We start from the raw sequence: 26,725 nt of genomic DNA, 5'->3' as shown, positions 1-26,725 counted from the left end.
ATATTACAGTGATTTCACCATTCATCTTTCCAGCAGGAAGCCAAAACCATATTTATTTTTTGGATAAGAATGGTGACATCCTGTTAAAAGGTCCGGATGGTTTTGGAAATGGCCCTGTTGAATGGAAATGGGAGCCACACTCAGAGCAAGAAATTCAGCTGCTGGGGTCTTTTGACAAAGGGAGTTGGTCCTGGTGGAACACCCAGTGGAATGATAACTTGTATCAGAAGATTGAAAGGACTCCGAATGCCATTGACCTGAGAATTCGAAATCCTTCATTCCAACTTGCAGGATTGTTTACCTTGACTCAAACTCAGCCCAGAAAAAAAATTCTAAAGCAGTATGAAATCTTTGGGGTCAAAGGTGAGTCAGAAGATTATGTGAATTTCCATACATAATGTAATTTTTAAAGGATGGCTTGGTGCAGGACCAGCATATATTGTTGGGTCAATCAGCCTGTTACCATGTTGTATGACTCTAAAATTACTTATTACAAGTGAATTTTACATCAACAATTCCTGAGGAAAGATTTTGGACCCAATGCTTTTTTGCATAACTTATTTAAATAGCATTTACATAAAAATATATCAAGAGCAATAGTCCCTTAAGCCTGTTTTAACTCTCACTGGGATTGTGGTTAATTTTCCACCTCAAAACCAGTTTCCATTCTACTCCCATGTCTATTGATCCCTTGAACATTCAGAAATCAACTGATCTCTGGCTTGATTGAGTTCAAAAACTGTCCTCCAATGTAGATAATTTTAACAATTCATCATCCTCTACATTGAAGAAATTTATCTTCATCTCCAACCAAAACAGTTTACCTCTCTGGTAACTTGCTCCAGACTCCTTCACCAGGAAAACTCTTACATCCAGACTGTTTAAGTCTTTATTTTTGTTTAGAAATACAGCATTTTAAAAAAATTTAAGGCCCATTCTGACCCAATGAGTTTACACTAGACAATTATACCCATATGATCAATTAACCTGCTAACCCTTATGTCTTTGGAATGTGGGAGGAAACTGAAACACCTGGAGGAAACCCATGTGGTCACTAGGAGAACGTACAAACTCCTTACTGACTGTAGCAGAAACGATCTGCGGTTGCTGACGGTGCAATATTGTTATGCTACCATGCCAGTCTCTTAGGTTTCACTGAGAATCACCTCTGATTCCTCAGACTCTAGAGATTACAGACCTAGAATACTCAACCTCTCTTCCTACAGCAAAGCTAACAGGCCTGGAATCAATGCACTGAATCACTGCTGCACTCTTTCTGTACAGGTGCATCAATTTTTATGTAAGGAGGGCAAAACTGTGCTCAGTACTGAAAGTGCTCACAATACTTAGCAAGGCCATATCTAATTGCAATAAGAAAGCTCAGTTCTTGAACTTAAATCCTTGCTGCACCTACATGTTGGCCTTAGAAAATAGAACAGGACAGTACACTGCTGGCTCTTTGGTCCATAATGTTGGGCAGAACACTTACCATCCCACCCAGGTGCCTTACCGCTGGGGACATATTCCTTCTCTCACTTGCCCAAAACTTCTTCCCTACAGGACCTGCTCCCTCCCTTCCCTCTTCCACTGCCACCTCCATCCAACCCTCCCCCAATTCAACCCTTTTTGCCTCCTTCCCTGCCGACCTTCTAAAACTCCCCCTCCATGATGACTATCTTTTCCTGGGTGCAAGTGGAAAGTGCCCAAGATCAACCCAATCCTTCTCTCCTACATAGCCCTCAATTTTTCTTTCTTCCATGTGCCTATCTAAGAGTTTATAAATATCACTAATGTATCTGTCCCTACCACTTTGGTATTCATAATATCAAAATTGGTAATCTCTCAACATTTATAATGTGCTGTCATATTTTTTAAATAGACCTTGTGCACAGCCTCCCAGTGCATGTCTTGGGTGATCTGTCTCACTGAAGTGTGCTGATGCTGAGGACAGATTCAGTCTGGTGCCTTCTCCACATCCGATAGTATGGGAGCTATATTCTTCACCATCACTATGGTGTCGACAGTGACAAACACCCTCCAAGCTGTGTGTCGCAGAGCTGAATCCACTCTCTCAAGTGCGTCTGAGGGAAAAGTCACTGGCTCTACACTGTCTCATTGCACTTATTGAGATTTTGTTGACCTATTACATTATCCTGTAGCTAAGAAGCCCTAGAGACTGGATTGATTCTCTCATCATGGGACAATTTTTATAATGGTCACATCCTGAGTTCAGTTTGAGCCTGATCATTGGACCGTACATGTCACCACTCACTCTGAATCTCATTGGTCTGTTTCTCACAGTTGAGGCGAGTCCACAGCGGGCTGTGGAGGGCAGTGACGTCACCCTCAGCTGTACCATCTCCAGACTCCCGGATACCGTCAGTCTCCACTGGAAACCAGTGGGCTCATCCCAGCAGAACAGGAGAAACACTGATCAGATCCAGCTGAATAACACCGTCTATCTGATGGTCCGACACGTTACAGTGGAGGATGGGAAGTTGTATCAGTGTGAAGTGCGGGAAAATGGAACCATCATTCACTCAGGAGAAGCACATTTTTCTGTCTCTGAGGGTGAGTACTATTACCTCAGGGTAGAAATTCAAATTTGTGATGTCAAAGTGTGGTATGTAAAATGGAGAAAGATTCATGCACTTCCTGCTCATACATGGTGGGGAGCCATGAAAAGCTGGTGCACACAGCAGCATTGAACAAAAAAAATGTATACTCACTCCTTCAGTGGCCAATCTCACTGAATGCTGCTGTTACGTGCACTGATTCTCCCTGACACTCTATCCACACACATTCATAAACGCAAAAGGTACTGCAGATGCTGGAAATCCAAAGCAGTACACACAAAGTTCTGGAGCAGCTCAGCAGGTTAGCCAGCATCAAACGAGAAGAATACCAACTGTTTATTCCTCTCCTTAGATGCTGCCTGATCTGCTGAGTTCCTTCAGCGTTTTGTGTGTTGCTCAGATCAACATTCAACTGGGAGCATGTCTGAAGGAAGAGGACAGGATAAGAAAAGCTTATGGCCTTCGGGATTGTTTTTCGTCTGTAGAATTTTATTGAGTAGAAATTAAAACCCTTGGACAATTTTGCTTAAAAAATGAGGCAAGCTGCAGGAGGAGAAACAGAAGTGTAATAAATAGACCATCAAAAGGCCCCTACATGATGTTCCACCCAGAGTTTAACTACGGGGCCTGAAAATTAGCCTGGAGCTTCATTGGTTGTTATTGTCAGAGGCCCTCAGATGAAGTGAAAACCATTTGTTCACATGTTATCCAAAAAGATCATTCTGTTCATCAGTTCATTGAAGTATAAAAAAATGTAAAAATAGTGTTATAGTTACAGAGGAAATGTAGTGCAAGTAGACAGGTAAATGAGAAGGGTCATGGCAAGGTAGACTGAGAGATCAAGGGTTTATCTCTATTGTACAAGGGATCCATTCAAGGGTTGCCCAACAATGGGGTAAAGCTGTTCTTGTGCCTGGTAGTATGTCTTCTCAAGCTTTTATATCTTCTGACTCATTGGAGGGAGGGGGGAGAGAAGTGAGAATAACCAGAGTGAGAGGGTCCTTCATTATGTCTGCTGCAGGAGTGTAGACAAGGGAGCGGAGGCCAGTTTTTCTTTTTTTTTTGTAATTTTTTTTATTGGTTCATCATCAAACAAACATTTCCATAAGTTATATTTCAGACATTGTACATTTATATCATATGATCGTATATATCACAAATCTCCACAAAGTATTTATCTGAAGTATACACTTATAGAAAAGAGTGGAAAGAAAAACTAAGCAAAAGGGAAGAACTATGTACAAGTAGGGAGTGATCTTTTTTTTACAACAGATTCATTGATTTGTGAGAATAAAATCAGGCCTATGAGGCATTATGTAGTTAAACCATTTTGAGGCCAGCTTTTCTAATGGACTCTGCCAGGTTTATTACTCTTTGCAATTGCTTGATGTCTTCCCATATCAAGGTATGATGCATCAAAGTTTACGGGGAAATGGCCGGGAACTGGGGTTGAGGAAGGGGAGAAAAGGATCAGCCATGATTGAATGTGGAGCAGACTCGATGGGCCAGATGGCCTAATTCTGCTTCTGTGTCTTATGGTCTTATGGCCATTCTATGGTCCATCTATAAGAATTTGTGAGCATCACCGGAGACATGCTGAAATTCCTTTGCCTTCTGAGGAAGTAGAAGTTTTGTTGTACTTTCTTGACCATAGTGTCCATGTGAGTGAAACAGGACAAATTGTTGGTGCTATTTATACCTAGGAACTATAGGCTAGCAACTATCTCTACCTCAGCACCCATGATACAGAGAGTGGTGTGTGCTCTCCCTGCTTCTTGAAGTCACTGACCAGCTGTTTTGTATCGCTGACATTAAGGGAATGGCACTTGCACTGACACCATTCCACAGACCTCTCTATTCCCTTCCTATTCTCCTTTCATCATTGGTGAGAGTTGCTTGTGTTTGGAAATAGGGGAGCATACTTCGTGATGATGTACTGGTGGTTATTCCTGTAACTTATGTGTTTCCCTGAATGGAAGATATACATACCGATGTGGAACTTAGGTTCTCCTTCTGACTGCTTGTTTAATCATTCAGCAGAAGTTTATGTTGCAATGCTGGCTTCCCAGTTGAATGAATTGATTCTTGGGTCAAAGGTATTGAATTCCATTCATCTGTATCATTTTTGAACTCAGTGTGAGTAGATTTGGGCTCCATATCTGAGTAAAGATGCCAAAAGGTATTGACCGAAGCTTTGACTGTACTTTTTTCCAGAGATGCTGCCTGACCTGCTGAGCACCTCTAGCATTTTGTGTGTGTTGCTTGGAATTCCAGCAACTGCAGATTTTCTCTTGTTTCTAAGAAAAGATATGCTGGCGTTGGAAAGGGTACAAGAGATTTATGAGAATGATCCTGGAATGCTAGAGTTAACATTTGAGGAGCACTTGATGGCTCTGGTCCTGAGTTTGCTGGAGTTCAGAGGAAAGAGGGGAGATCACACTAAAACCTACTGAATATTGAAAGAGAGAAAGTAAACTTGGAAAGGATGTTTCAGATAGTCTGAGAGTCTGGGACCAGAGGGTACATCATCAGAATAGCAAAACATCTCTTTAGAACAGAGATGAGGTAGATTCTGTGAAATTCATTGCCACAGACAGCTGTGGAGGTCAAAACATTTGGTACATTTAAAATGGAAGTTGATAGGCTCTTGATTTGTGGGACATCAAAGGTACATGGAGAAGGCAGGAGATTGAGATTGAGAGGGAAAATATATCAGCCATGATTGGAGCAGACTCGATGGGCTGATTGACAGTATTCCGTCCCATGTCTTATGGTTTCATGGTCTTAGTACTTTAACAAAAATCAAATCAGTGAAGATCGGTGCAAGAAACACACTTATAATTGCCAGTAATTATTCCAATTTTTATTTTTATCTCAGAAATTCTAATTTCATTTTCTCTTTCCTTTTTGTAGCTTTATATAAAAAGAGCTACAAACTTTATCGCTCAGGCTCCGATCACAGTGAATTGGATTTGATCTGTCATTCTGTTACCTATTACTCCAAAGCTGTGTGGACATGGAGGACAGTTCCTCAAAGCTGGGGGAGAGAAATAGCCTCAGTATCGAGATATCAACATGTCAACATGGACAGGACATCTTTTGGGAATCGGCTGGTCCCCAAAGTGGCAGGTTATAATGGTTATAAGTTCAGTGTGAGGATTATCCCTGTACTGTTCGAAGATGCGGGGCTTTACACGTGTTTTCTGGAGTTAAATAGATTTGTGACCATTGAACTAATCACAGTTAAAGGTAAGAGTAGGAATGTATTGCTGAAGCTTTCAGAGAAAATATCTATCGTTTGAATTCTAACAATGACTTGTTTCCACAGTCACAGCTGAACTGTCTGATACAGTGACTGAGGGAGACACCGTTACCCTGAACTGCTCTGTGTCTGACGCCACTGCATCAACGAGACTGGTTTGGATCAATGGAGACGGTGAGACTGTTGGAGAAAAAACACTGAGTGGGGAAGAGAATTCACTAAGTCTGATCATACATGAAGCTGAGAGAGGCAGAGGGAAATGGACGTGTGGTGTGTTTAGTGGAAGCCAGCTCACACTTCTTGTCACATATTACGTGAAATGCAATGGTGAGTGACTAAATGCCTGCTGTCAAACAAGTAATCTTATCACTTGTTAATCACTCCGACAACAGTGAAAAGATATTATTATATTATTTGTCTATCCTTTGTGGGAGGCCCTATAGTTGGACAGACCATCAGACAACTGACCCTGCAATAATACATTACAGGCAATGGTGAGACTGAGACCAATCTGTGTGTATCAACTATGCTCTTTGTAAATTCATTGGCAATGTCAATTGTTTATATGTGTCTGCAAAATGATGCCATTAATGTTGGTTTTCTATTCTAAAATATTTAGATAACAAATGCTCATTCTAAGCTAGAACAATGCAAGTGAAACCCTTGTCTCTTCAAGCCAATCTTGCTTCCCCATCTCACTGATCCTGGTGACATCACTTCTATTCTGATTGAGAGCTGGTGTATTGTGGGAGCAGCAAGCTCATTGTCCTTCACTTAAACATCCAGAAGTTATGTCATTTGAGAATGCAACGGGCAAATCAATGGGAGAATAAATGATCAAGCTGACCTGGGCAATCTATTTTGTAACAGAGAGAAAAAAATCAAAGGAGGAACTTCTTTCACTGAGAAAAGGTGAGCACTGAGTTTGGTCAGTGAATATTGAAGCTCCCTTTTTAAAACAACTTAGTTCCTTTGTGTAGCCTTCTTAAATTTAAAAAGCAGCAGGTTGTTTCCACATCTACATTGCTCTCTTACTCTTTTAGCATCTTTCCTTGGTGATGCCATGCACAGGATCAACTTGGATTTGGGCAGCTTCCCAAATTGGCTCACTCATCCACCATATGCAATGCATCCCAGACTATAATTGATGGTAATGCCTTCTACCAATGTCTGAAATGACCATGGGATTCCACTGTAGCTTTGCTATTCTCCACCATCAGGCAGTGCCTTAAGAAGGTAACGTTTATCATCAAAAACCTACACCTTCCAGGCTACCATTGGGCAGGAGTTAAAGAAGCCTTTCATACTTGACAATAAACTCAGATTGACTTAGATCTGTGCACTTTGGAAAATCTTTATTCTAAAGTTATTTGTTTGAACATACAAACATTCCTAAATTTCACTTTGCAGCCTTGCTGCCTCTGTTTCCAGTCACTTGCGGAGCTGTGATTTTCATTGCTCAATCACTGGCAAAGTTCCAGTCTGTTAGTGATATGAAACAAAGTCCACCTGCTGTCTTCTAATCAGAAGACAATAGGACCATAAGGCAGAGGAGCAGAAATAGGATCCTCACAACCCCATTCTCCTGCCTTCTCCCATTACCTCTGACACCTTTACTAATCCAGAACCTATTAATCTCCACATTAAATATACCCATTGACATGGACTCCACAGCCATCTGTGGCAATGAATTTCACAGATTCACCACCCTCTGGCTAAAGAAATTCCTCTACATCTCTGTTCAAAAAGGGTATTCTTCTATTCTAAGTCTGTGCCCTCTGGTTCTCGTCACCCCCATGAATCTATTTATGTGTTTCCATTGTTTGTCATTTTTTATTTTTACTGCAGTAATTCCTCAGGTTACAAATGTTCAATTGACTGGTTTTTACCACAGCACCATTGACTACATAGCGGTACGTGTTTTTAATTGCCTATGACAAGTATTGCCCAGTCCTCTGCTCATAAATCACAGATCTTATCAAATTTTTTGATTTACAATATTTTGCAAGGTGAAATGTTTTCCAGGATAATCATCCTTCTTGTAAATTGAGGAATATTTTGAAGTCAAGTCAAGTCAAGTCACTTTTATTGTCATTTCGACCATAACTGCTGGTACAGTACATAGTAAAAATGAGACAACGTTTTTCAGGACCATGGTGTTACATGACACAGTACAAAAACTAGACTGAACTACGTAAAAAAAAACACTGAATTTTGTAAAGTATTTGAGGGCTGAGAGAACGCTTGATGATTCTAAGACTGAATTTAATATAATTAATATCTGCAGGAAAGTGACTGCTCCTATTCCTGCTAGGTGCTCCATTGTCCTGGTGCAAAGTGCTCTGAAACTTCCTATCTGAACTATTATCAAAGTATACTGAGAAGAAATTCTCCATGGTATTAATTATTTCATGGGTCAGATTGAGAAGGTGTCTAATTTTAAAATGCCATTCCCTTTCCTTGCAGGAAGCCTGAATTCTATTTACTTTTTCCATGAGGAAGGAAACTTTGTATTGAAAGGGCCAGACAATCCTGGAAGTGACTCTGTTGAATTGGAGTGGAGTCCACACACAGGGCAACAAACCACAAAGCGATTGGCCACTTTTCACAGAGAAGGTCAGCGGTGGACCGTACAATGGAGTGATGAGTTCAGTAAAATACCAGACATTTCCCAGAGGTTACATGTGGACTGGGGAACCCTTAATCTGAGAATCAGGAAACCCACCTTTCAACTTGCTGGACTGTTCACCTGGAATCAGACACAGATCGGTGGGAACACCCTGAGTGAATGGGAAGTATTTGGGATCAAAGGTAAGTTGGTCAAGAAGCTGAAAAGGGTTCAAGGAAGCAACATTTTGTGAGATATTCTACAAATATCCACAACAGACTATTGGAATTCAGTCAGGATGCTGTAGTTCTGTCACCCAGCCCAAAATAAATCTTATTAAAAATATTAAAGAGTCATGTGGATAAAAATCCTCAGAGCTCTAGGTCCAGTGGAAGCCCTGATGGGTTGTAAATTAATGTTTTCGTTTCTCAGGTATGTTTAGTCCAGTCTCCATAATTTTGCCTGGAGCATTTCAGAGAGCCTGCGGGAACTGAACCACACATCATGTGTCTGTTTCCACAGTTAAGGCCGACTCACAGAGACCTGTAATGGGCAGTGACGTCACCCTCAGCTGTACCATCTCCAGACTCCCAGATACCGTCAGTCTCCACTGGAAACCAAGAGGCTCATGTCAGAGGAGCAACAACACGGATCAGATCCGCCTGAATAACACCGTCTATCTGATGGTCCGACAGGTTGGAACAAGAGATCCCGGTCTGTACACATGGGAAGTGCAGGAAAATGGCTCCATTGTTCTCACTGGAGACACCAATGTTGGAGTGGATGAGGGTGAGTCCAAAGCTGCCTGGCAGCAGTTATGCAATAAATGCTGATAATAAACTGATCTTCATATTGAATAGTGATCACACACTCCACCGTGGGCTTTCACTGCAGGGTGTGGTCATTGCCTCTATCCTGGAATGTGGTGTAACCATAAAGTGGTGGCACAGAGATTGCTGGAGCCACCCAGATGAATCAATGGATTCAATTCAACTGCAGGAATAAACTGGAATAAAGTTCAGAAATCGAAGAAAGCATATTCAGTGCAAACAGTAAAATACAAATAAATTAAATGCACCAATACAGGCATTACGAAATTAGAATAATTTCTAAAACTTTCACCTGAGTGGAGTAAAGAAAGTCACTCATGAAAGTTAGCAGTGCATCCTTCAGTGAGGAAAGACTTCATTCTGTCCTTGATCTAATTGTACACTCAGTGACCACACCTGTACACCTGCTAGAAAACGCAAATACCTAATCCGTCAATCATGTGGCAGCAACTCAATGCAGAAAAGCATGCAGACATGGTCAAGGGATTCAGTTGCTATTCAGATCAAACAGCAGAATGGGAAAGAAATGTGATCTAAGTGACTTTGACTATGAAATAATTGCTGATGCCAGATGGGATGGTTTGAGTATCTCAGAAAATGCTGATCTCCTGGGCTTTTCACATACAACAGTCTCTAGAGTTCACAGAATATGGTGCAAAGAAAAAAAAAACATCCACTGAGCAGCAGCTGTCCTATGACCATGTAACAGATAGCTTATTACATCCAGTCAAAATGCATCAGTTTGCTGGAGTGTGTTTGGGGAAGATGTACTTTGTTGGACAGTCCATTGTTTCAACAATAGGCAGCTGGGTTGGCAGCTGATTTATCCCAGCTCCCTGCTGTCTTTCCTGTCCCAGTGCAACCCTTCCAGCTGATAACCCAATGGCCAATCCTGGAGACTTGGAACATCTATACCTCAACTTCTGTGAAAATGTAATTCTTTATTCCCTCTTTCCTTCTTGCAGATTTACACAATAAGATATCCACAGTTTATCGGTCAGACACAGAGCACAGTGAACTTGACCTGATCTGTGAAGCTTCTGCTAAGTTCAATAAAACCAAATGGACTTGGAAGTCGCAACTTTTTCAACATCAGCAAGCTGAAATAGCTTCTACTCACAGCTCAGAGTCAATTGATGTTGACAGGAGCTACTTTGGGAATCGACTGAGAACCACAGTAGGAAATCTTAAAGGCAAGAATTTCAGCATGAGGATTGCCCCTGTGCAGTTTGGAGATGCTGGAGTTTACACATGTTCTACAGGATTACATAAACATGTGACCATTGAACTAATCGCAGTCAAAGGTAGTATTGCTGTTGTTTTGTTTAGTCATTAGGAAATGTTACCATTTTAGGAATAAATAGAGATTTGGTGACAAGTTGTTCCCAAAACTGCTGTTACTCTCACCAATGTCTCTTTCTTTCCTCTCACCTCTCCAAGTTTCTCCTTAAAGGTTTACATACAATGCTACATACTAAATTTCCTCTGAACTGCCACAATCAGACAACATTTAAAAGACTCCATTTGTTGTGTTACATTATAAGTATTCCTTGAAAGATTTTAAATGTTTTATTCAAACCAATGAAAATAAATACAGTGAGTGGCCACTTTTATTAGGGACACCCTGCTTATTAATGCAAATACTCTATCACCTAATCACGTGGCAACCACTCAATATATAAAAGTATGCAGATGGTGGGAATTTCATGTACAGCTGTCTCTAGAATTTACAGAGAATGATGCAAAAAATTTTAAAAAATGCAGCGATCAGCAGTTCTGTGGGTGAAAATGCCTTGTTAATGAGAAATATGAAAGAAAAATGGCCAGACCAGCTTAAGCTGACAGGAAAGTGACTAACTCAAATAACCACATGTTACAACACTGGTGTGCAAAAGAGCATCTTGAATGCTCAACACATCAGACCTTGAAGTTTACGGGCTACAGCAGCAGAAAACCATGAACATAAGCTCTCTAGTCACCTTATTAGGCACATCTGTAAATCACTGAGGATAAATTTTCATTTATACAAAACAATATTCCAAATAGACTGTTTAATCTTAATAAGGAATTGGCCAAATTAGAAAGTTTTACACAAAATTTGTCCTACATACTGAGGATTATTCTTGACTCAATGTTTCCTTTATTTATTTCTAAAGCCTCATCAAAGGCCTCAAACAAATATACTTAGAGGAATCCATACACAAACAAGAAAATCTGCAGATGCTGGAAATCCAAGCAGCACACACAAAATGCTGGAGGAACTCAGCAGGCCAGGCAGGTTTTATGTATTGGACTTGTTTTAGGTCTTGAGGATTTTGGTTTAACTAATGTTTTTTTTTAAACTGGATAAAATTGTTGAAGCTTGAGTCTATTGATAACAATCAGTGATTAAAAACCGGTGATCTTTTGTGTTCTCTACATCAACTAGGGTGAGCTATCAAGTTCCAAGTTTAATTTCACTCAACATACACATGTATACAAATAAATGAAATAATGTTCCCCAGGGACCAAGGTGCAAACCACAGTACATGCATCACATATGGTACATAAAATAATATTAACAGATAAAATAAAAACTATTCTTTAGATGTACATGTTGATGTAAAGTGCATATATGTCATATAATTAAATATACAACATTATAATGTTACTGGTACTGTTGTAAGTAATGTGTACTGGGTGGTAGCAGGGTGTTCAGAAGTCTCACAGCCTGGGGGAGTAGCTGTTAGCCAGCACACTTGTCCTTGTTCTTATACTGTGATGCCTTCAACCTGATGGTAGGAGTTTAAACAGATACTGGGTTGGATGGGAGGGAAGGGTCCTTGACAATGTTGAGTTATGTTGAAAAAATCAAGTAGAAACTTGGAGTTGCTGTCATAATCCCAATGATATTCTGGTTTCCGCAGTCACAGCTGAACCATCTGATGAAGATTCTGGGGGAGACAACGTTACCCTGAACTGCTCTGTGTCTGACGTCACTGCATCAACGAGACTGGTTTGGATCAATGGAGATGACAAAACCATACAAGTGGAAACTCTGAACGACCACGGCCAGGAAGGGAAATCTTCTCAGCAGATTATTCCAAAAATTGATGCTGACAAGACAAAATGGATGTGTGCTGTTTTTCATCAAAACATACTCAAGATTTTAATTCCATATCGGAAGAACAGTAAGTGTGAGTGCTTTTGTTCTTTGCAACCTGCACAGAAAGTTTGCATGATTGCTTTGTAACAAGTTTGTGTGATTGGCTACTCTTTCAGTAAGGTAACCTGCTTTTTATTCAGATTTGCTTTCTATATCACTCACCGTTTAGTTACAGATGTTCACACATATAGCAGTTTAAAAACAAAATCCAATTACGCAACTCAAAACAATGGGAGGTGAGGCACAATGCACTGTGTAAGGGATAGACTCATGGACCAGGAAAATTGAGGTACAATTGGCATGAATCGGAGAGACACCCCAATCTGCACTCATTTTTTACATTCGTTTCGAAGTTTCAAAGTTCATTTATTATCCAAGAACCTTCAGATTTGTTTGCTTATAGGCAGCTGCAAAGTAAGGAACCCAAAAGAACCCAACTAAAAATAAGACCAACTCCCCAGTGCACCCAGAGACAGAGAAAATAAACACAAAAACAAATCATAGAAATGAGTAGGAATAACAGCATTCTGAACCAAATTGAGTTCTTAGATCCAAATCCCCAGAGCAGCACAGAGCAGGCTCAAATTCTTGGTATTCAGTTCATCATATCAGCAGGGCAAATCACCACGGAGTTTGCAGACATGAAGCCTTTGCATTTTTGGGAGAGGAGCCCCCAGATTATCTGGGCTGGCATTTAAATTGTCCGAGCCACGTACTAGGACTCTGGCCTGCCATCAGTGAATCGCTGTAGGCCTAGATTCGCTGATGATGGAGCCGTTCTTCAACTCTTTGAATTGGCTTGGCACCCAGAGCGATCCAACCTCGCCCAACTCTCAACACTCTGCCTTTCCAGTCTATATGGGCCGGCATTTAGGATGGGTCCAGGCTTTGCCATGGTGAATTGCTCCAGGCCTTGAATTCGCTTTTTTCTGAACTTCACTGCCAAATAAGCCGATCTTGAGCTCTCCAATACAGATCGCCACTTAGAGTGATCCACCCTTGTACCCGGGTTCGTTAGATGGGCATCAGAACTCCTCTGTCCCATCTTCTCCCCTCCGAATCATTCCGACCAGCGCGGCTCCAATTACAAGTGTGTCAATTTTGCAATTCACCAGCAGGGCACATGTCGCAAATTTGCTTTGTCTGCGCTCACTTCTTCATTGTGGTGATAGTTTACCACAACTTAGTTCAAAAAAGTCTTTTAAAGGAATCCTTTGCTTTCAAACTACCAGTAAGCACACATGTCTTCAGTAGTGCCAGTTTAGAAAACAACAAATTTTATAAAAAAGGCTGGATGAACTCAGCATCTGCAGTGTACTCTGTGTGAACAAATTTTATAATATATGTCAATGATAATAAACCTGATTTTTCTTCTAATATCACTCAAGCAATAGGACGTGTTGATCAGAAAATATGCCAAACATTTTGAAGGGGTATCTTGTGTTTTGTAACTTCAAAACATTAAACTAATACATAGGAAGACACAGGAGTCTGAGAAGTGGGTCTAACTTTTAAGTGAGGTGCGCATGTATCACATTATAGCGTGATGACATATGCAATCAACGTATTTGTGCATATTACAGTAATGAATTATTTCATACAAGCCAGAAAGCTTTACCAACATATTTCAAACACTACTGAAATACTAAATATATAATAGGATCATTGAATGGGGAAGACAGATAATGGAAATGGATTTTCCAGAAAGTTGATAGAGGTTGATGTTAAGCCACATGCTATAGCCGCAGCAGGTGCAGGAATGAAAGGGATGAGGGCAGAAACAATTTGAGGCTGCTACCATAACTTTATTACCCCATTGCATAGCCTGCAATCTCAACCTCAGTGATCTGAGCAGTAGGATTGTGGGTTACAAAATGAAATAATATATTGTATAGTAGTTTTAATGGCAAGTGGTTAATATCTGCCCAATCATGACAGCAGCCAAGATTGAAAACTGGGCAGAAACTGGGCACTACGGTAGCGTGGTGGTTAGCACGGGGGTGTCCGTGTTCAGAGTTCAGTTCCAACACTGTCTGTAAGGTGTCTCTGTACCTCCTTTCCTTGGAATGTGTGGGATCTCCCCGGTTTCCTGCCACTGGCCAAAGACGTGCCGGGTAGGATAGAGGATAGATAGACATTGTAAATTGTGTCAAGATTAGGTCAGGGTCAATCGAGTTTGTTGGGGGTTGTGGTTCAAAATTCCAGCTGGGCCAATTCTGCAATGTATCATTAAATAACTAAATTTTAGATTGGAGGAGTTGTGGATGGAGCTGTAGGTGGTCGAAGGTTACAAGAGGATATAGACAGGCTGCATAGCTGGGCAGAAAAATGGCAGATGGAGTTCAATCTGGACAAGTGTGTGGTGATGCATTTTGGAAGGACAAACCAGAAGACTGAGTACAGGATTAATGGTCAGTTACTTAAGAGTGTGGATGAACAAAGGGACCTTGGGGTTCAAATCCATACATTCCTCAAGGTCGCTGCACAGGTTGATAGGATAGTTAAGAAGGCCTATGGGATGCTAGGCTTCATTAACAGGGGGATTGAGTTCAAGAGTAGAGAGGTCATGTTGCAACTCTACAAATCTCTGGTGAGACCACACTTCGAGTATTGTGTTCAATTCTGGTCACCTCATTATAGGAAGGATGTGGAAGCTATGGAGAGTGTGCAGACCAGATTTACCAGGATGTTGCCTGGATTGGAGAACAAGTCATATGAAGCAAGGTTAACTGAGCTGGGACTTTTCTCTTTGGAGCATAGAAGAATGAGAGGGGACTTGACAGAGGTCTACAAGATTATGAGAGGCATAGATAGGGTGGATAGTCAGAACCTATTTCCCAGGGCACCAATAGCAAACACCAGAACGCATAGGTACAAAATAAAGGGAGGGAAGTTTAGGGGAGACATCAGGGGTAAGTTTTTTACATAGAGGGTTGTGAGTGCCTGGAATGACTGCCAGGGATGGTGGTGGAGGCTAGAACATTAGGGGTATTTAAGAGCCTCTTGGACAGGCACATTGATGAAAGAAAAATGGAGGGTTATGGGGTAGCATACTTTTTTTAAGGATTATATGGGTCAACACCACATGGAGGGCTGAAGGTCCTGTATTGTGCTGTAGTGTTCTATGGTTCAATGGTTCTAAATAGAAGGATGTGCCAATGACCAAACACTAACAAGTAAATTACATGGAATGAAAAGATCTCTTTTCTTGGTTTTGACACAAATTAATGTCACACTGGCTCCCAAAATACAGTGTGTTTTCATTGTTACATTATTTATAAAATGACTTGATAGGAGTATTTAACTGCTAAATGAGACGATGAGTGAAAATAAATAATTGACTTTGCCTTCCACAGTGTGTCCGCCTTTGAACATTTTGATCATCATAGTTTCTGGCTACTTGTTGGTTAAGCTGGTCATTGCCCTTGGATTAATTTGCTGCCTGACAAGGTAAAAAGAAGAAAAAATTTCAATGGTTCAATTTAATATCAGAGTCTGTATACAGTAATATTCTGAAATTCTTACTCTTTGCAGACATACACAAAACAGAAAAAAACTCAAAAGAATGAATGACAGAAGCGTCAGGACTCAATATGTTTGAAGTTTTAGACAATAGACAATAGACAGTAGGTGCAGGAGTAGGCCATTTGGCCCTCCTAGCCAGCACCACCATTCACTGTGATCATGGCTGATCATACACAATCAGTACCCCGTTCCTGCCCTCTCCCCATATCCCTTAAGAGCTCTATCTAAATCTCTCTTGAAAGCATCCAGAGACTTGGCCTCCACTGCCTTCTGGGGCAGAGTATTCCACATATCCACCACTCTCTGGGTGAAAAAGTTTTTCTGCATCTCTGTTCTAAATGGCCTACCCCTTATTCTTAAACTGTGGCCTCTAGTTCTGGACCACCCATCAGCGGGAACATGCTTCCTGCCTCCAGCGTGTCCAATCCCTTAATAATCTTATATGGTTCAATCAGATCCTGTCTCATCCTTCTAAATTCCAGTGTATACAAGCCCAGTCACTTCAATCTTTCAACGTATGACAGACCCGCCATTCTGGGAATTACCTGGTGAACCTACGCTGCACTCCCTCAATAGCAAGAATATCCTTCCTCAAATTTGGAGACCAAAACGGCACACAATACTCCAGGTGGGGTCTCACCAGGGCCCTGTACAGTTGCAGAAGGACCACTTTACTCCTATACTCAATTCCTAGAAGCCAAGGCAATGAGAAAGCAGATGTTCATTGAATAAATTATTGACATTTTACACAGCATTCTGGTGTTAACAGAATTACAAGTACAATCATCCCTATCATCATTATGTGCCATGTCGTATGATGTGAGTGATCATGGTCTTCTGATTGTTCTTCGCAAAATTTTTGACGGTAGTAGTTTGTCAATGCCCTTCAGAGATTTGACTGCCAGGTGTCAGTGGTCACATAACTAGGACTTGTGATACACACCAGCTGCTCATACAGCCATCCACCACCTGTTCCCATGGCTTCATGTGACCCTGGTCAGTGGGGTGGGGGCTAAGCAGGTGCTACACCTTCCCCAAGTGACCTGCAGGTTAGCGGAGGGAAGGATTGCCTTATACCAACTTTGGTAGAGGTGTACAGTATCACTACCCTGCTACCCAGTACTCACAATACAGACACACAATTCAAAGTTATATTGAAATACCTTCAACATTCACTTATCTGATCCCATTTCCCAGAGTTGAAGGAGCCATGGAGATCTCAGAGACTAATGGATTAGCAGTGTTGAAAATATCATTTCCCATTGACTAGCATGAACTTTCATTTTCAACATTAGCAACTTAAACATTGTCATGAGTCAATCTTTGAGTTCAGATGCAGCATTTTGTCCCAAAATATTGATAATGACCTTTCTTTGATAAGTACTGCTTGACTCGCTGACTTCCTCAAGCAGATTGTTTGTTCAAAGTTCAAAGTATAAAGTAAATTATTATCAAAGTACATATATGTCACCATATGCTACCCTGAGATTCATTTTCTTGCAAGCATTCATAGTAGAACAGTTTGTGTTTGCTCAATATGTGAATGCTTGCCAAAGTATGACCATAAAAATTACTGAAAGTTTGAGTGTATTTCATAATAATGAGTCGCAGATTGCCAACAAATCACAGTATAGGGACATAATAAAAGAATCAAGATGAGTTCCTTTAGCAAGAAAGAATTATTTTGTCTGTGGTAGAGTGAACAGAGTCAGCCGCTACAACTTGATCTAAACATCTCTCATGAGGCAAAACAACAGGACTGTAACTTATCATTTCCTGGCACAAGAGAACCTGCACTCATCCCTTTGGAGGTATCAGCTGAGCTATTCTTTCCAGCAGTGAGTCATTAATACACATACTTAGCTCAGACTTATAAAGCACTGCTAATACAATCATGCAACCTCAGTCTATGACTCTAATAAAATATATTGGATTCAATGTGAATCATTGATTCACTTTGAAATGGTAAAGTCCTCAATTTTATTAATTATCTCTATTTCTTCGCTGTGCTTAATCTGCTAAGAACATCCCAGAATTTTTTGTGTTTATTCCTATGAGGCAAATTGGCAATAATGTGGTGATTTCTTTTCAATTTGGTTTGAACAATCTCTTTGAAACCTTCATTGGGATAGTCTCACATAATAGGTCAATGTCCATGAGAAACTCCTTTGAATCCAGTTCAGTACATGATATGCTAATTGAACAAAAGCCTGAGCTGGTTCTTGGTTGTCGTTTTCTGCTTCTCCGTTTCTTATGACAGGAGAAACAGGATGTTCTGTTTATATGTCTTCTGTGAGGGTAAGTGGAGAAATGAGGTCTCTCTTACATTTTACTCTTTTCAAATCTTATTATTATTATTATTGTTCAAAAATACACAGGTACCTTGAAGTACCAACACTTACAATGCCTCAAAAAAAATCTTAAAAATTGAAAATTCTTGTGAATTAAAAAAAACCCGACTAAGCAAGAAAAGTGAGAGAAAAAAAGAACCCATTGAGGGCACAACCCCGGAGCCATGCGTCATACAGAAAGCTTCTAAAAATAAACATCAAACCACTACCAAGAAGAAAAAAATAAATCAAAACAAAATTTACATATAGATCGTGGAGGAAATCTATCAGTTAACTGAAATGATAACAACGAGCAAATGAGCCCCATCTCTTCTCAAAATCAAATAAAGGTTCAAAGGTTCAACTTCTAATTTTCTCCAAGCTAAGACACAGCATCACTTGAGAGAACCATTGTGAGAAAGTAGAAGCAGATATATCCTTCCATTTCAACAAGATGCCCCTCCTAGCTATCTATGTAACAAACACAATAACATGTTGGTCAGACAGAGAAATACTGTGAATATTTTGAGGAATTATTCCAAAAAGCACAATTTATTAGGTTGTAAGTTGATTTTAAGTGCTTTTGAATTTGTCAAAAAGACTGACTTCCAGACAGTTTTAATATAGAACATGACCAGAACATATGCGTCAGTGTAGTTATCTCAGTGTTACATCTATCACAATACTTGTCAACATTGGGAAATATTTTAGAAAGTCTCTCTTTCGTCCAATGGTAATGATGTACAATTTTAAATTGAATCAGTGAATGACTTGCACAGACTGAGGAGGAGTTAACCAACTTCAGAATCTGTGTCCAGTCCTCCCATATAAAAATCAAATTGAGTTCTTTCTCCCAATCCTGTTTAACCTTAAGTAAAGGATGCTTATCCATTGAAATAATAAATTATAAATTCTTCCAATAGAACATTTCATCAAGGGGTTCATATTCATAATAGTATCTAACAAGTCAGCCTCCAACATATAAGGAAAATTACTTAAATATTTTTTGTAAAAGATGTCTAACTTGAAGATATTGTAAAAAGTGTGAATATGAAAGAGAATATTTATCGACTAACTGTTCAAAAGACATCAATCTACCTTCTTTAAATAAGTCCAAAAAGACTTAATACCTTTATTTTTCCAAAGTAAAAAATTGGATTACTCCAGGAAGGTTTAAAAAAGTAATTACCATAAATTATACTACAAAGTTTAAATTTTTTAAGATTAAAAAATTGCGGAAATGGAGCCAAATTTGTAAAGAGTGCTTAACCACAGGATATAAATTTAAATTAGCAACTTTAGCTAATTGTATAGGTAGAGCAACTCCTAATAACAAAGTTAAATAAAACTGTTTCACTGCTCTCAGTTCCAGGTCTACCCAGATTGGCCGGTCATTCCTATCACCCCAATATAGCCAAAAGGTCTTATATCGCAAATTAACAGCCCAATAATACATTCTTTGATTAGGCAAAGTGAGACCTCTGTCCTTTTTCAACTTTTGTAAATGATTTTTACTGATCCTTGGTCTTTTATTATCCCAAATAAAAGATAGAATAATAGAGTCAATCCGATCAAAAAACTTCTTACTCAAAAAAACAGGAATATTCTGAAATAAATATAAAAATTTCAGTAAAATCATCATTTTAGCTATATGAATACGACCAACAAGTGAAAATGTAAGTTGGCTCCATCTACTAAATGAATACTTCATAGAATCCACTAAAGGAGGAAAATCAGCTTTATAAAGATCCTTATTTTTTTATATAATTCTGACACCTAAATATCTAAAAGAATCTGTAACTTTGAAAGGAGAATTATCATATATAGAGACAATTTCATTTAAAGGAAGTAATTCACTTTTACTAAAATTTAATTTATATCCTGAAAAAGTTTGTCAAGTAATTTTAGCAAAGCAGGAATAGATTCTTCAGGCTTAGACATATATACCAATAAATCATCAGCATAAAGAGAGATCTTGTGCATGGTCTCATTAATAAAAATCCCATGAATATTTCTAGCTTCATGAAGAGCAATAGCAAGGGGTTCTAATATTAAGCTAAATAACAGAGGACTTAATGGACAACCTTGTCTTATCCCCCGTGATAACTGAAAAAAGGGGAGAACTACAGTTATTTGTGACAACAGTAGTAACAGGAGTTTTACATATCATTTAAATCCAATTATTAAAATTAATACCAAAACCAAATTTTTCAAAAACATTAAATAAATATTTCCATTCGACTTGATCAAATGCTTTTTCAGCATCCAAAGATATAACACATTGTGGAGTTTTAGAAGAGGGTGAATATATAATGTTAAATAATCTCCGAAAATTTGAAAAAGAATAACGACACTTTATAAAACCTGTTTGATCTTTAAAAATGATTTCACCCAAAATACTCTTCAACCGATTGGCTATTATCTTTGAGAGAAACTTAGCATCAACATTCAATAATGAAATAGGTCTATATGAGGCACAATCAGTAGGATCTTTATCCTTTTTAAGAATTAAAGAAATAGAAGCTTCATAAAAAGTAGAGGGTAAGTCACTTTTCACAAAAGAATCTTTGAACATCTCCAACATATATGGAGAAAGCAGTTTTCCAAAATGTTTATAAAATTCTACAGGATACCCACCAAGTCCTGGGGCCTTAACATATTGCATTGAAAAAATAGCTTTATGGATTTTGGATTCAGTAATTTGGGCATCAAGAGTTTTCTGATCCTCAGCAGAAATTTTAGGGAAAACTATCTTTTGTAAAAAAAGCATTCATTTCAGAAGTATCTACTGAAGATTGAGATTTATAAAGTTCAGTATAAAAATCTTGGAAAATCTTATTGAGTTCTTCATATTCCTGAAGCAATGGTCCAACCTTTCTACGAATTTTGAAATTTGCCTTTTGGCTCCAGCTGATTTTAATTGAAAAGCAAGTAATTTATTATTTTTATCTCCAAATATATAAACTTGGTTCTTTAACTTAAGTAGATAACCTTTGATTAGATGAGTTAATAATAGACTATATTGTGATTGAAGTTCCACCCTTTTTTAAAATAAGTCAATATTAGGGGAAACTGCATAGACATTATCTAAATCCTTAATTTGTTTTGAAATTTTATCTAATTCTGCTTTTGTCTGTTTTTTGAGTTTAGCTGAATAAGAAATAACCTGACCATGTAAAAATGCTTTGAATGTATCCCATATAATTAATTTGGACATACCTCCTATATCATTAAAAAGAAAAAAAAAATATCTGGCTTTCAATAAAACTGATAAAATCAGAGTTTTGCAATAAAGTCTGAGACATGTGCCATGGTGGATGGACAAAAATGACATCGTCAAATTCAAAGGACACGCTCAAAGGCGCATGATCAGATATAGCAATAGCGTCATAGTCACAGTTTTTAACGTTAGGCAAAAGGTAGGGATCAATTATAATGTAATCAATCCTCAAATATTTTTTGTAGACATGCGAAAAGAAGGAATATTCTCTATAATCAGGGTGTAAATGCCTCCATAATTCGATCAACCCAAAATCAATCAAAAAGAAGTTGATAACTGATGCAGAGCAGTTTGGAAGTCTCTGATTAGTTCAACTCATATCAATCATAGGATTTAAACAACTGTTGAAATCCCCACACATTATTAACATATACTCATTTATATCTGGCAAAAAAGCAAATACTTTTTTTAAAAAAGGATAATCTAAATTAGGACCATACAAATTAACCAAAACAACCTTTCTATTACAAATCACTCCTTTATCAATTAAAAATCTACCATTAGAGTCTGATTCAATATCCTATTGAGTAAATATATTAGATTTAATAAAGATAGATACGCCCTTAGTTTTACTTTGCAAAGTAGCATGGAACTGCAAGTCATTCCACCATCTAAAAAGCCTATTTTGATCTCCCGCCTTGATATGTGTCTCCTGAGCAAAAATAATATCAGGTTGGAATCGATTAATAATTTTAGAAGTCTTTTTTTGTTTGATAGGATGATTCCAACCATGTACATTCCAACTTATTACATTAATCCATTTGACTGCCATAGTATAATTTTATTCTAATTTACTTTATACATGCGCAGAGCACATTCCAATAAGGGATTATTAAAGCTGGCAGAGATGAGGAATACAACCATATAGAAAACACGCATTCTCCGGAACCACCCAATGGGAAAAAAACTCATAACTCTAAACCCGTCCACCCTCCCAAAAGCCCAAAAAAAGGCAAGCGAACTAAGATAGATGAGAAGCCATGGGTCACTCTGGCGGTCTCATCCCCCCTCCCCCCCCCAGCGAGTGCCTGTACAAAAAAAATAAGATGACCTTGCTAGAAAGACAGTAACGTCTCAGCAAAGTCGAGTGTTTACATTCTGTCATGTATTAAACAAAAAAGAACCAAAATAATACAATCTCTTAAAGAGAAAAACCAGCGCCATCTTAAATTAAGCTTTAAATCTCTAAGAAAACTATTAAATTCAGTTATAATTCACTATAATAAAAGAGATTTAAAAAAGAAGGGTTAATAGTATATTTAACTGAACTAAATTTTACAGAGATATTAATTAGTAATATCGTAAGTAACTAAACCCTCCCGGATATATATATATATATATATATATATATATATATATATATGTACATATAAAAGAAACCCTATTAATAGGAAAGAAAACTACCAGTTAGTAAATTAAGAAACAGCAAAAAGAAACATCAAACCAAATATTAGATAAAAGGAACAAATCCCTTTATCCTCTTTTCTCAGTCAAATATCTAATTAACCATTTAAACAGTCAAACTTGAGCTGTAAATCTTTCCAAAAGAAATCCAATAGGATATAATAATAAGCAGGTTTTCTTATCTTCTTTTATTAATCTCTCAATAAAATATCAAATTAGCCTTCATAGATCTCTTTTTAAACTATGAATAATATACAAATAATCAAACAGTTTTTCAGATAGTTAATTCGGTAGTAAAATCAGTGACTGTGATAGGTATAGCCTGAACAAAATCCAGAGCGGCTTTGGGATTGAAGAAAGTACGTGGAGAAGAATTATGAGGAAAAACTTACATTCTTGTTTGCTATCTCAGAGTTGGAAATAATTTCTTATCATATGCTTGTTTCATATAATTTACTATTCCATGCTGTATCTCTAATCAAGTCTCTATGCACCCCAAATTGAAATGATGTTCATTAGCATTCTCATCAACCTTTTAGTAATAATTTTTAATATTTCAGATGCACCCTGAGTTTGGGAGATAACTGGTCCTGACATAAGAAAATGGAAGAGAACAAAGTTGAAGACATTGTAAGCAGATGCAGACAGAAGCAACCTGTGAGACACCAGATCAAGCCTTTGATGAACATTTTTTTTATAAGAAATTTATATATATATATAAAAAAGTCAACTCCCTACCAACCACCAAAGAAAAAAGCTGAAGGATGACAATGGATAATTAGAAAAAAAACATATTCACTTAAGAAGAGAAGATAAAAATATACATAAATGTCTGTGCACTGTTAAACTTTATAAATTGGAAAAATAATTTAGGAAAGGTCCCCAAATATCATAAAAAGATTGTTTTGAATTTAAGACTGAGCAGTGGATCTTTTCTAAATTTAAATATGACATAATATCACATAGCCATTGAAGATGTGTAGGAGGGGTAGACTCCTTCCATTTAATCAGGATTGCTCTTCTTTCTAAAAGAGAGGTAAAAGCTAAAACCTGTCGGTTAGGAGTATTTAAAGTTATATTTTCATTTGCAATAATACCAAACAAGGCAGTAAGGGGATTTGGGTCAAATTGGACCCTAAAAAGTTGTGAAAAGGTAAGGAATACTTCCCGCGAAAACTTTTCAATTGTAGGGCAAAACCAAAACATATGAATTAAAGAGGCATCAGCAGAGTTGCATTTATTACAAAGTGGAAAAACATTCGGGTAAAAACTGGAGAGCTTCTGTTTAGAAATGTAAGCTCAATGAACCACTTTGAATTGTAGAAGAGAAGGACGAGCACAGAAAGATGATTTATTAACTTGTTTAAGAATTTTATTCCATCTATCATCAGAAATCTGACAATTTAGGTCATCCTCCCAAGCTTTTTTTATTTTATCTAAAAAGTCTTGTCTAGATTCAATCAACAAGTTGTAGATACTGGCAATAGAACCATTAACAAAATGTTTTAAATTTAAAAGATCATCCAGTAAATTTTTATCAGGACCTATAGGAAAAGTAGCTAATTGGAAACATAGAAAATCTCTAATTTGAAGATATCTGTAAAAATGTGATTTTGGGAGTGCAAATTTATTTGACAATTGGTCAAATGAAGCAAGAGATCCTGAGATAAACAGGTCCCAAAAACACTTAATACCTAATTCATCCCAATCCTTAAAGACTTTATCAGTCATGGAAAGGATAAAAACATAATTAAGGAGAATGGGAGATGATAATGAAAAATTCGCTAAACCAAAAAATTTTCTAAGTTGAGACCAGATCCTTAAAGTTTGCTTAACAATTATGTTAACTGTTGTTTTATTTGCTGAAAAAGAAGAGTATGATCCAAGAAGAGAGACAATAGAGGAATTTTTTACAGAATTAACTTCTAAGGAGACCCATGATGAGCAATCTTTACGATAAATATAATAGGACCAGAAAGTAATATTCCTTATAGCCCAATAGTAAAACCTAAAATTGAGTAGGACTAGTCCACCCATCTCTTTATTTCTTTGTAAGTAAACTTTACTTAAACAAGCTTGTTTATTATTCCAAATATAAGAGGTTAAAATTGAATCTAAAGAATCAAAGTATGTCTTAGGAATAAAAATAAGTAAGGCCTGAAAAAAATATTAAAATTTAGGAAGAATCTTCATTTTAATCAAATTAATTCGGCCAATTAGGGATAAAGAAAGAGGGGACCATTTAGAAAGTGTATTTTTCACATAATTCAATAAGGGGTTTAAGTTTTCTTTGAATAAATTCTTAAGTTTTTAGTAATTGTTACACCTAGATATGTAAATTGACTTGTAACAACCTTGAATGGAAATTGATATTAGGTCATTTAAAGGAAATAACTCACTTTTATGTAGGTTCAGCTTATATCCTGAAAAAGAACTAAACTGGGAGATTAAAGAAAGAACCAAAAGTAAAGAAGTTTCAGTGTTAGAGATATAAAGTAAAATATCATCAGCGTATAATGAAATTTTATGAGACATACCTTCCCTTAGTATATCAGAAATGTCCTTAGATTCTCGAAGTGCTATTGCTAAGGGTTCTATAGCTAAAGCAAAAAGTAAAGGACTAAGAGGACATCCTTGTCTAGTTCCCCGCTGTAATTTAAAGGGCTTAGAAATTTGGGAGTTAGTAATAACCTGAGCGGTAGGAGACAAGTAGATTAATTTAACCCAAAAAATAAAATTAGGCCCAAAATTAAACTTTTCTAAGGTCTTAAAAAGATAATTCCACTCAATCCTATCAAAGGCTTTTTCTGCATCTAAGGATAATATACACTCTGATTTTTTTTGGATGGTGAATATATCACATTCAATAACCAACGTATATTAAAATGTGAGTAACACTTCTTAATAAATCCTGTCTGGTCATGTGATATAATAGATGCTAAAATATTTTCAAGTCTTCAAGCTAAGATTTTGGATAAAAATTTTGCATCAACATTTAATAAAGAATTTGGTCTGTATGAAGAACATTCAGCTGGATTTTTATTTTTTTTAAGAACAAGAGAAATAAAAGCTTCATAAAAAGATTGAGGGAGTTTACCTGATTTAAAGGACTCTGATAAAACAGGATAAATAAGGTATAAGTAACAAAATGAAAGTTTTATAAAACTGCCCAGGAAAACAATCAGGTCCTGGGGTCTTACCAGAATGTAAAGCATGTATAGTCTCAGCCACTTCTTCATTGGAAATAGGCTGATCTAACTGTGTTAGACTATCAGCAGACAATGTAGGAATGTTGATATTACTGAAAAAAACATTCATATAGGTACCATCTGAAGAAGAGTCAGACTGATACAACTTAAGTTAAAAGTCTTTAAATACATTGTTAATTTCAGAATGGTCGGATGTCTTAGTTCCATTATCTTTAAAAATTTCTGTGATTTGATGATTAACTGTAAAAGATTTTAAGCAATTGGCTAATAAACTACCAGTTCTATCCCCGTGAATGTAAAATTGAGTTTTATCTCTCAACAGCTGTCATTGAATTGGGTAAGTCAGCAGAAGATTATACTTGGAATGGATTTCAATATGCTTATTATAAATAATTGGATCTGGAGATAGGGCATTCTTTCGATCAAGATCTTTTAATATCACTGCTAGGTCAGACCTTTCTTTGTCAGCTTTTTTCTTTATATAGGTAGAGTAAGAGATAATTTCTCCTTGAATATGTGCTTTAAAAGTATCTCAGACTATATTACCAGCAGTATC

The 26,725-nt window shown here is 37.6% G+C and overlaps 1 protein-coding gene across 1 annotated transcript; it reads left to right on the top strand.

The window, feature by feature from the left end:
* On the top strand, positions 1–26,475 carry LOC132405181 (uncharacterized). Its single transcript, XM_059989878.1, has 10 exons — positions 1–363; positions 2,302–2,571; positions 5,490–5,825; positions 5,905–6,165; positions 8,305–8,649; positions 8,969–9,235; positions 10,242–10,580; positions 12,183–12,446; positions 15,778–15,871; positions 23,521–26,475. The coding sequence occupies exons 2-10, from the start codon at positions 2,466–2,468 to the stop codon at positions 23,552–23,554; spliced, it is 2,046 nt and encodes a 681-aa protein (XP_059845861.1). The 5' UTR covers positions 1–363; positions 2,302–2,465; the 3' UTR covers positions 23,555–26,475.
* Positions 26,476–26,725: the final 250 nt, after the last annotated feature.

Source organism: Hypanus sabinus, chromosome 15 (genome assembly GCF_030144855.1).
Source record: "Hypanus sabinus isolate sHypSab1 chromosome 15, sHypSab1.hap1, whole genome shotgun sequence".
In the NCBI taxonomy this organism is placed as follows: Eukaryota; Metazoa; Chordata; class Chondrichthyes; order Myliobatiformes; family Dasyatidae; genus Hypanus; species Hypanus sabinus.
The sequence above is the reverse complement of the archived record's forward strand: the minus strand, read 5'-3'. Positions and strand labels throughout refer to the sequence as shown.